The following is a 12,400-nucleotide window of genomic DNA, read 5'->3' on the forward strand; positions in this document are numbered from 1 at the left end:
TGAACAAAGGTGTAATTTTTAAGATATTCATGTTATGTTTTAAAGCTCAGAATTTACCCTCTCCACACTACATATCAGAACTTGTTCATCAGTACACACGAAGACGCAACCTCAGATCATCCTCACAATATCTTCTTTCTGTAACACCTACTAAACACACAGACATATGGCAACAGAGCGTTAGTCTCCGCTCCTGTACTCTGGAATGATCTACCTTTAGAAATAATAAAAGTTTACTCACTTGCAGTGTTAAAGCCCCTCTGCACTAGTTTGGCATGGAGGGATTAAACCTCCCTGCAAGGTCACTGGCAGGTGGTTATCTCATCAAATCAGCTCTCAATTAACATAAGAAAAGGGGCATCATGGGGAATCAACGGATACCGCTTAGGCATTGTTAGCTGTAAAGCGGACGCATAGTGGGGCGTTAAGGACTGCTGTCAAAACTTATCTATTTTCAAAGTTAATATTATTTGTTGTATTGGAATATCCTTTGATGTATCTAAATTTGTAATTTGTATGTAATATTGTAATTATCTATAATTTGTTTGTAATAATGTAGCTATGATGTGGACAGATTTAATGACTCTAACATTGTAGAAGCATTCAAAGCCAGGGTTGGAGGTTCCTTTGAACCACTACTTTAGCTCCCGGACACTAATGTGGATGAGCTGTGGAAGAAATTCAGAGACACAACCAATAATATCTCAGCGGAAATTGTAGGCTTCAAATGGTCGAGACAAGTTAAAGGTCTCCCAGGTGAGGTTTGTAAGGTCTGTGAACAAAGGAAGAAAGCCAGAATCCTCATGATGAACAATCCCTCGGCCCACAACAAGAAAAGCTACACAAAACTCAATAAAGCGGTTAAGTATGAAGTGAAGAAGTGGAAGAAGAAAATTCTTGGTACGGAGGTGGAAGAGATTGAATTAGCGCAAGCAAAGAACAACAGCCACGAGCTCTTCCAGTAGGTGAAGAGACTATCTGGTGAGAGAGACAAAATGCAACCTGCCGTGAAGAACAATGACGGCATCTTAAAAACTGCTCCCGCAGATGTGTTGGGAAGTACATTTTAGCGTTCACCTTAACACGCAACTTCCAAGGGACGAAAATGCTCTTCTGACCATACCTGACCCACAACGTACAGATAACCCAAGTGAACATTTCACAATTTAAGAAGTAGATACGGCAATAAAACTATTGAAGAACAACAAGGCCTGCGGGTAGGACAAAATAGCTGCCGAAACTCTAAAGGCTGGTGGACAACCAATGAGACAACTCCTGCTCAAAATAATAAATGCAGCATGGTCGGAAGGTGAAACCCCGGAAGACTGGAGCAAGGGTCTTATCACTCCAGTGTTTAAGAAAGGAGACAAGCTGGATCCATCCAACTACAGAGCTATAACTCTACTTTCCATACCCGGGAAAGTTTTCTGTAGAATGGTCCTCATGAGAATACAGGGAACCATCGAGAATCATCTGACTGAGGAACAATGTGGATTCAGAAGTTGTAGGGGCACCACAGATGTTGTGTTTGCCGTTAGACAGACCATCGAAAAGGCCAGAGAAAGAAGGATACCAATCCACATGAACTGTGTTGACTTTAAAGCAGCATTTGATACCATATGGCGAGAAGCTCTCTGGAAATGCCTGCGTTCCATTGGAGTGGACAAGTCCTTAGTTGACCTCATAGAGAGCATGTACAAACAAACCAAATGGTCTGTTATGGTGAATGGAAAGATAACTGAATGGTTTGATGTCATAGCTGGGGTAAGACAAGGATGCCTCCTCTCTCCAAGTCTCTCCAATCCATTCCTGGAATATGTGATGAAGGACATCCAACAACTAGATAGTGGAATACAGATGGGAGACATGCGTATCAACAACATCAGATATGCAGATGACACCACCCTTATGGAACTCGTATTTGAAAACCTCCAAATCTCAACAAATGAACTGGAGAAGGCATGTAGAAGATGGGATATGAAAATAAATGCAACAAAAAGCGAATTCATGACAGAGGATCAACAAGATATTTTACTAAACAACACCAACATTGAGAAAGTGGAAAAATTTGTCTTTCTCGGCAGCAAAGTTCCTTCCATAGAAGAGGACGTGAAGAGACGTACAAGACTGGCTGATTGGGCATTCGGAAGACTGAAAAGTGCATCTGGTCCAACCAAGATATCTCTCTCTCTCTCTAAGTGCCATATCGTTTGACTTTGGCGATCATGCTGTTCCACAACCCTCGGCTCCTAGCCTTCTGTATTATTACCACTCCCAGTTCTTTTACTCCTCTCTCTTCCAACAATTTCTTCAGACTGTCCATCCAAAGTATCCTCCTTCTTCCCCTACTTCTTCTTCCCACAATTTTCCCTGTCAAAGCAAGATTCTCTAGGCATTCTTTACGTGTAATGTGACCCATGAACTTCAACTGTCTAATCAACATCTCACGTATCATTTTCCTTTGCACTCCAGCTCGTGTAAGAACTTCCTCATTACTAACTTTGTCAGTCCAAAGGATTTTCATCATTCTTCTTAAAAACCACATTTCGCAACTTTCCAAACGCTTTTTAGTATCAGAGGCCTAAGTAGTGCAGCGGCTTAGCAAGAAAATTGTGCACTTTTTGAGAAAAGCATGAAACTTCTAGCATAGTTTGCTTTCACCATAAGAATTATTTTTAGATGTGGAGGGAAGTCAGATTTGACCTCTGATGACCCTGAGAGGTCAAATCCAAAATGGCCGCCAGTCCACATGGTCTAATGTACAAAAACGCTTAACTTTTGAACCAAGTAGTCCAGAAAAAACGTTTAAGGTGTCATTTCCAACTAACTTGGGGATGCCAATTCATTTGGTAATACTTTTGAGATCGCCAGAACTCAGGGTGTTGCATTTAGGTCAAGGTCAAGGTCAAAATTGACTAAAAATAGCAAGTTTTGAATGGTTAAAAAAGGTTAAATCTCATTTATTTATCATTTTTTCTCCCCTATGTTCTCAAATTTCTTTAGGAATGGTTCCCCTGTATAGTCCCCCACCTTAATCCCTTTCAGTTAGTTTATTTCACAATTTGATTTGACCTCTGATGACCCTGAGAGGTCAAATCCAAAATGGCCGCCAGTCCGCATGGTCTAATGTACAGACGTGGTAACTTTTGAACCAAATAGTCATAAAAAACTTTTAAGGTGTCATTTTTAACCAACTTGGGGATGCCAATTCATTAAGTAATACTTTTGAGATCACCAGAACTCAGGGTGTTGCAATAAGGTCAAAGTCAAGGTCATATTAGGCCAAAAAAGTGTTGATGTTTTTTTTGTTGTCCTTATTTTAAAAAATAATTAGAAGACCCATGTACCACCACTTTGACTATCCAGGGCCAAATTTTATAGCGCTGCTTATCGACCGGTTCTCTGCTTACGTATGAGTTTCTACTTTATAGCACTGCTAACCGTAAGCACACGAAAAAGCATTAACCTTACGCTGCTTACTGGGCGAAAATGAATTTTGTAACAATGCAAATCCATTGTGAACGCGCAAGGTGGACGCCTTGTTTTCTTGCTAACCTGCTTAAGCAATTTTTTTCTGCTACAGTTATAGCACGAAAATTTGCTTACCGGTAAACAGCTTTCTGAAATTGGGCCCAGAAGACCAAAAAACCTATTCCAAATACGACCTAAAACCTGTTCATTACCACAGCTATAGATATCCACATGAATTTAGCACTGTCCACAACTTATGAATATCCTAATGGTAACGATCAAAATCTAACAGTCTCCAGAACAAGAGCACAGTTCAGTGTACGGGAGAGGGGTCCAAAGAGGCAGCCACCCAGTTGTTTCGTTTGTCTAGCCCAAGTCAGATGGCTCTGGCATGTCTGGATTCTTGGCCACTATCTGGTTCCAACAGTTGGCCTGGTAGCAAGTGCGCTTGATGTGCTGCTTGAGAGCTGCCTGGGTTAGAGGAAAGTTCTCCAGGTCTCTAGACTTGTTTCCTGGCATCATTCACTATCATGCTCTCATTGGTTCGTTCGTATCAGCACCACAAATCGCTCTGACAGTAACATTGATCCTTCACTTAGGCTCACTAGGCAAGGAGTTCACTGAAGGAATCATTCACCTCTGGGAAAGACTTCTAAGTTTTCCAGACAGTCTTCTTTCCTCTGAATGCAGAAACAGTGTCACACCCGGTGAACGCATGAAAGAATGAGAGAGTCATACGTTGTGTCGGACTCATGGTGGCAACTATTTAGTGTAAAAGCTATGTACCGAAAGCTTGATCTGACACCAAAAGCGATCCACAGCATCAGGATCGAGCTGTCTTGCTGAATGAAGCCACGGCTAGTACAACCGCATCAGTACCAACAGTACGTATGGTTACCCTTTTACACCCTTTTTGCACAGCATCTGTCTGCCACATGCAGAAGTAGACGAGTGTTTGAGTTTGAGTTTGAGTTTATTGATTTCACATTTCACATGCAGAAATAATACAGATAACAAAATAAACATAAAAGACATATTGTTTCATAATTTAAAAAAAAAATGATTATATTAATTGACAAGGTAATCATCACATATGTTTGACAACTAATATCATTTAAAGGAAACCCATACAAAAGTACAAACTGTGAAATGTGCAGGAACATAGAGAAAAGCAGAGCTTGTAAAGAATAGGTTCCTGGGAGACTTGAAAAATAACAGGGACAGAAAGGCCCGAATTCACAAAGGAGGTTTGTCGACAAACCAAGGTTTATGTGCGTCATACGACGCGTTTCGACGCGTTTTTACAAACCTTGGTTTGTAAAAGACAAAAGGAGGTTTGTCGAAACAAAAGGAGGTTTGACGACAAACCTGGGTTTGTCGACAAACCTCCTTTGTGAATTAGGGCCAATATGTTTACTGTAGAAAGAGGTACACAATTAAAGTTAAGACGGCAGTGTCAGCCTATCCCCGTGCAAGCATGGAGCAAGGCCTTCCAAGTGTGACTCAGCAGAAGAACAGAGTACGCTACTTCCATATGTTGCATACAGTTCCTTGCCCTGTGGTAGAGGAAGATGAACTTCTTCGCGTGACAGGAAAGCAAACAATTAGGTTTTGTTCTCATTGACTCAAAGAAAGTCCTTCCAGCTTTTTGGCAGCACAGTAGAAGGAGCCACCCTTTTCCTATTGCCCTTTCCCCTTTCCGGCCTTATTGAGGCTTTCAGGCTAGCAGGTAAGGATACACCCTAGCCAAGGTCGCGATGCGGATGCTTTTCCCGAGTTGAGCGAAGATGTATGGGGCAAACACTCTTTCTCCATACTTTTGAAATGTTGTTGATGTTCCAGGATTGAGCATTTGAACCACAGCTTCACCATCAATAATTATTGCTTGGGCCACAGGTGCACTATAGTTTTCGGGCACATTTGATACCAGGCAGCGAAGTAGTCAAGTAGATCTGCTTTAACTCCAAACCGCATTTTCCTCCAGTTAACAAAGCTGGCGGGGCTGCCTGGTTTTCATGGGAGAAGAAATAATCCATATCTCCATCCCGTGTCTGACACGAGATGTACATTCTCGAAAAGATAACTTTGGCCGGCTGCCGACTAAAAAGTGGCGACTTGTTCGTATGAAGTGTTTGTGTGACAAGTGTCTTACACTGCTCTAGCCTTTCTGTCACAAACTTTGAGTACTGCTCCTCACATAGGGTCTCAATCCTTCTCTCCGTTTCAGCCACTTAGGTGTCCATGATATGTCGCTTGTGCCAATGACTAGTAGGTCTTGACTTTGTTCTAGAAATGGATTCCCCATCTCTTTCAGTACTGTCAGAAGTTCCTTAACATCCCTCAGGAATTCTGTCTGCACTCCAGGCTGCTGGTCATGGTGATGTTGTCTAGTGTTAGCAGAACCGTTATTTTGCTTTATGGCCTGTTCCTCAAACTATGTAGTGATCCTTGAAATTACTTAGAACCAAATAAAACACAACGTAACTTAAAGAACAACTTACCAATAGTATTGAGGAGTAATGGAAAGGGGCAGATTCCTGACTTGAATTGAGGTTTTTGCCGTTTTCTTAGCTGCCCACTAACCATGCTATGCATATGGTCAGTTACAAGACAAATAATGGTGTGGTGCTATAATTGGGGAAATAAACTAACTGAAAGGGATGAAGATGGGGGACTATGCAGGGAACCACTCCTAAATAAATTTGGGGACATAGGGGAAAACAAATGACAAATAAATGGGAAAACGTTTTGTGAACATTCAAAACATGCTATTTTTTAGTCAATTTAGACCTTGACCTTGACCTAAATGCAAAGTCCTGAGTTCTGGCGATCTCAAAAGTATTACCAAATAAATTGGCATCCCCAAGTTAGTTGAAAATGACACCTTAAACGTTTTTCTTGACTATTTGGTTCATATAAGTTAAGCATGTTTGTACAATTAGACCACTGTTGCGGACTGCCGGCCATTTTAGATTTGACCTCTCAGGGTCATCAGAGGTCAAATCAAATTGTGAAATAAACTAACTAAAAGGGATTAGGGTGGGGGACTTTACAGGGGAACCATTCCTAAAGAAATTTGAGAACATAGGGGAGAATAAATGAAAAATGAATGGGATTTTTTTTTGTAACCATTCAAAACTTGCTTTTTTTTAGTCAATTTTGACCTTGACCTTGACCTTAATGCAAAGTCCTTAGTAAAAGTATTACCAAATAAATTGGCATCCCCAAGTTAGTTGAAAATGACACCTTAAACGTTTTTCTTGACTATTTGGTTCATAAGTTAAGCATGTTTGTACAATTAGACCACTGTTGCGGACTGCCGGCCATTTTGGATTTGCCCTCTCAGGGTCATCAGAGGTCAAATCAAATTGTGAAATAAACTAACTGAAAGGGATTAAGGTGGGGGACTATACAGGGGAAACATTCCTAAAGAAATTTGAGAACATAGGGGAGGACAAATGACAAATAAATGAGATTTAACCTTTTTTAACCATTCAAAACTTGCTAATTTTTAGTCAATTTTGACCTTGACCTTGACCTAAATGTAAAACCCTGAGTTTTGGCGATCTCAAAAGTATTACCAAATGAATTGGCATCCCCAAGAGAGTTGGAAAAGACACCATAAACGTTTTTCTTGACTATTTGGTTTAAAAGTTAAGCGTGTTTGTACATAATAGACCATGTGGACTGGCGGCCATTTTGGATTTGACCTCTCAGGGTCATCAGAGGTCAAATCTGACTTCCCTTCACATCTGATAATAAATCTTATGGTCTAAACTAACTATGCTAGAAGTTTCATGCTTTTCTCAAAAAGTGCACAATTTTCATTATATTGGGAGCTTATCGGCTGTACTAAAGTTCATGTTTCACTACCATACATATTGGGTAGATGTAACAATTCAATACTCTTATTCTGGTCCTCATACTCATTGTTCGATTTGTCAGAATTTTGCCTAACTTTGAAAATGGAGATTTAGCGAGAGCTATCCTTCTCTTGATCTCTGTCTCACATCTGGCATTCTCGGTGATCATGCTGCCGAGGTAGTTAAATGAGGAGACTTGTTTATTAATAATCTGTTCTTTCAGTTTCAAGTTACATTTTGGACTGCTCTTCTTGGAGACCACCAGGCACTTTGTCTTGGTATAGTTGATCTTTCGTCCCATTCTCTCACTTTCTTTTACAACTACATTCAGGAGTCTCTGGAGATCTTTCTCTGATTCAGAAAATAAAACAGTGTCATCAGCATATCTAATATTTGTGATCGAATGGCCACCCACTTGTATCCCATTTTCATCATCAAATTCTCTTAGAATGATTTCACTTTACATATTGAACAGGTCCGGCGACATAACACAACCCTGTCTGACTCCCCGTCTGATGTTAATATATTCACTACACTCTCATTCTACCCTGATGCATGCAAACTGATTCCAATACAGACTTTGTAGCAGTCTGATATCTTTCCTATATATATCAAGTTTGTTCAGCTCTTCAGAAAGTTCTGAATGTTTTACTTTATCAAAAACCTTTGAATAATCGATAAAACACGTGTACACATCCTTTTGCATTTTAACTGCTCTCTCCATTATATTTCTAACCACAAATATTGCATTTGTTGTGCCCGCATCCTTTACAAAACCAAATTGTTCCTTTCCGACCATGGGAGTTATTCTACTTCTTGCTCTTTTCTAGATATTTCTAGGAGACTCAAAGTCAGGATCTACAGAGCACTTATCCTCCCTATTGCCACATATGGAGCAGAATCCTGGACTCTCCGAAAGTCTGATAGAAATAAGCTTGAGGTATTTGAAATGAGATGTCTCCGAACCACCCTTGGAGTTCACCTATTGGACAAGATAAGTAACGATGAGATCAGGCAGAGGCTGGACGTCCCAAGCACCAAATGCGAAGAAATAATCAAACGTCGCTTGATATGGTTTGGCCATGTTTTACGCATGCCGCATCACTGCCTACCATACCAAGCATTCCAGAATGACTTTAATGGACGCAGACCACGGGGACGCCTTACAAAGAGATGGACCAGGTTCGATGCGATGTGGGATTACCCACACAAGAGGCAGAGCAACGAGCCGAGGACAGATCAGACTGGAGCATGATTTATCGTAGGGGAGCAAGGGGACACACCGTACTAAGTCCGTAAGTAAGTAAGTCAATAATGTAGGCCTAATATGTAATGTGTTTGTGGTATTGTAAGTTGTATGAATGTAATCATGTAAAGCGCACAGGGGATTGTCCTCGATGATTATTATGCACAATATAAATCACAATTGTTATTATTATTATTATTATTATTAAAGGTAACGGGGAATGAGATTTTGTTAATGGCGAAGTCTCTATAATATACCCCGGACAAGCAAGAGAGCAGCGCGGGGGCCCTGCTGTTCATTCTCAGGGTCTACGGCAGAGACATTAGGGAGCCTGGTGGTGACCCGCCGGACAGCAGGGGTAGGCCAGGTTCCGGTTGGGGGATCGGCAGGCGGCCCGACGATAAATGTTAACAAAATATCGGGCGATGACCCGCTGGACATCGTACGAACATCGGTGGAACATCGGCTGACACTCAGACGAGTAAAAAGTGATCGACGTCGAGTTTGGTTTTAAGTTGAACTTAAAACTTTTCGGGCGTGTTCCCGATCTATAATGTCGTTTCCCTTTAATAAACCAGTTTACAGTTGCAGTCTGAGCATGAGTAGATAAAGGTCATTTGTACCAAAAAGGTTAAACCCACATAAATGAATACTGGATATGCGCTCATGAAAGTTATGTAACATTATTCATTTATGCACCAACGGCACATTCTAAGATACGCAGGTGGAAGTATTCTTTTCAAGAGGGCAAACAAAAATGTATTCATGAAGCACATCTAGGACTTTGGCAGTTATTATTCTAAGATGCTCAAAGTGGAACTTCTCCATCTTTAAACTCCCTTATAGTCACAGTTCAATCAGCTGCCGTACTACTCCATCTAGTGGCGATAAAATGTCAATCAAGCGATGCTTGCAGCAACGAATAGGCGAAAGTCTCACAGGTAAAAGGCCGTCTTTATTGTGAAACTATAAAAATGCAATGTATTGCTTAGTCACACCTTTAAACCGACAATACTCCAAACCGATCGATTCTTGGCAATTGCAGGTAAAATAATTGTTTGATCAGTCTGGTGACACTTTAGTTGGTAAGATTGTTTTTTTTTATCTATCCGTCATTTTTTTTTTATTATAGGCCGATGCAATTTGTGAAATTGAATATTTAGGGTATTATACAAATATTGACGGATAGGGTGTGCAATATAACGTGTTTTGACCGCCTAAGGGATGTCTATTTCCAAAGGTTTTATATTAAATAAGATCATGAGAAAAATATAACTGGATTGTGGTCCTCCAGGTTGTCGCTTGATATCGAGAGTAAGAATCATAATTAACATCTGTTCACTCCCGATCATTTGTCAATAGATATATTGAACAAAATGGTCAAATGAATATAAGTTTAATCAATGTATGTCGCCCTCTTGTCGTCCACAGACTTTCGACTACTGAGAGATCAACGAATTCGACCCGCGGAAGATAAATTTTACCCTTCGAAATGGGTTCTCATTTGTCCTCATGAGTGACTTTGAGGTCAATCGGCCTATGGAGGATTAAGATTTAAATCCACTAAACATGAATTAAAACAAGCATCGAAAATATCAGCTCTGACTGCAGAGCAAGGGCAATGGACAACGAGAAATGAGAAAAGGTATATACCGAGCAAGAGTTATCTGAGTGCCTGCTGGCATTCTACGCTGAGTTGCGGTGATTGCAAAAAAAATCCATGGGCACACAATACACTATACGGCCTGCAGAGACATTTTCGTAACACAAAGTTAATATTTTGTACAAAACAATTTGAATTTCATAGAAATGACATTGAAAAATACTTGTAGGCTAATTAACCATGTACGTACTAGAAACAGTATTAAGTAGGATATTCAAGAGATTCTAGTCGGAAACACATGCTTTTAAGACCCTGCTTCTATTGCTGAGAGTCTCAATAATTACTTTCTAAATATAGGTTCAAATCTTGCACATGCCATCCCAACCTCAAATCATTCATTGCATTCATTTCTAGATCGTCGAAATCCTGAATCTCTATTGTTGTCCCAGAACAAGAGATAGAGGCTATTGATATAGAACACAATTTAAGGCACGGGTGGCCAACTCGCGGCCCTCGAACTCTTCTAGTGCGGCCCGCGGAGCTTTGAAAAAGAAATTATAAAAATAGCTCATGAATGAAATGCGGCCCGCAAAGCAGCGATGAAATAGGGTAAAACATTTACAGACAGAGCTCTTATTCCATAATTTGTTTTCACCATTCACAACATATTGACTCGTTATACTTGGTTGATACAAAACTCCCCAAATTCCCTCTCATTAAAATACATTAACGACATTAACATCACTCGCCGTGTTAATTTCAGTCTGTAATTTCCGCACACAGTAACGTTTATAAATATACAAATGTTGTGAATCGAGAAATATGTTTGAAATGCAGTACTTACAACCCTTTTCTCCCGCCTTTGAATTTTCTCATGAATCTTAATCGTAAACTGGATAGTCCCCTTCCCTTTACACCGCGTTCGATAAGAAGTACAGTGTACGACTAATAAAGTTAGGATGTTCTTTCTGTTGTGTCCTTGATTTTGGTTGAAATAACAACCAACATGGCATCGACTTCGAGACCTGCGACGAAAAGGAAAGTTCCTGATGAAGGCAGTATTTCTTTGTAGAAGAGAAAGGTAAACCACATTGCCTCATTTGTCACCAGAGTGTGAACGTAATGAAGGTTAACAACATAGCAAGACATGATTATGACACGCTGCATCTAGCAAATTATGGAGAGTTACAGGGTGAGGGTGAGGGTGAGGCTAGAAAACAATGACTTGACAAATTATAGTGACCGGTCTGACTTGCTGAAATTTGTCCATCAAATGCAGCCCCAGAAATCACATTTAAAGGGATAGTCCACCCTAGGATTTTTTATCGAAAATCAGCCGCCCCCCCCCCCCAAATGAAAATGCGTTACATGGGCATGAAACGATCGCCAAAAAATAACCGATAGTATCGGAATTGTGACGTATGTTGCGAGCTGCCTTCTTATTTCGCAGACATTCACTTTCGCTTTCCCTTTCATTCATGATTCGTCGTGTCAGTGCGATAACAGTGTACCGCGAGCGAAAGTGAATGTCTGCGAAATAAGAAGGCAGCTCGCAACATACGTCACAATTTCGATACTATCGGTTATTTTTTGGCGATCGTTTCATGCCCATGTAACGCATTTGCATTTGGGGGGCGGCTGATTTTCGATAAAAAAGTCAATATATCTTCGTTATGTGATCATGGATTTTAATGAGACTTGTATCATTCTTCATGGTATTATTAGGTCTATATCGTCAGCTAAAAAAAATCCTGGGGTGGACTTTCCCTTTAAAAGGTAAGCCTGATTTTTTTTCTACTGATTTTGTTGTTTGCTTGTTTTTTTTTTGCAAAATTGCAGGTGTGTACACATAATTGCATGAGTGTGTGTGGGGGGGGGGGCAGATGACTACCTACGGTGAAACGCCAAAGCTTTCGGGCTTCGCGCGGGAGGGGGGTGGAATTCATTCAGATAAGGATTAATAGTCGAGAACGGTACAATAAGTCGTCTTTTTTTCCTAATAATTTAAGGAAACGTCTAAGCTTCCGCGCTTCGCGCGGTAGGCCTATCACCCACATCCCCCTAATGAGCGCGCTTCGCGCGCTCTTTGAGTGATTCGCCTGCTCACTTCCGCCCCTCCCTAAAATGAGATCCTAGCTCCGCGCCTGCATTAAAATATATAGCTATGATGCTGACTAAGTTGACGAAATAATTCGTATATTTATGTCGTCGAGGAAA

The 12,400-nt window shown here is 40.6% G+C and overlaps 1 protein-coding gene across 1 annotated transcript; it reads left to right on the forward strand.

The window, feature by feature from the left end:
• The first annotated feature begins 806 nt into the window (after window positions 1-806).
• LOC115921254 lies at window positions 807-8,589 on the forward strand. The gene is made up of 3 exons (XM_030978554.1): window positions 807-961; window positions 1,434-2,119; window positions 8,165-8,589. The coding sequence occupies exons 1-3, from the start codon at window positions 807-809 to the stop codon at window positions 8,587-8,589; spliced, it is 1,266 nt and encodes a 421-aa protein (XP_030834414.1).
• Window positions 8,590-12,400: the final 3,811 nt, after the last annotated feature.

Source organism: Strongylocentrotus purpuratus, unplaced genomic scaffold (genome assembly GCF_000002235.5).
Source record: "Strongylocentrotus purpuratus isolate Spur 01 unplaced genomic scaffold, Spur_5.0 spur5_scaffold_1, whole genome shotgun sequence".
Classification (NCBI taxonomy): domain Eukaryota; kingdom Metazoa; phylum Echinodermata; class Echinoidea; order Camarodonta; family Strongylocentrotidae; genus Strongylocentrotus; species Strongylocentrotus purpuratus.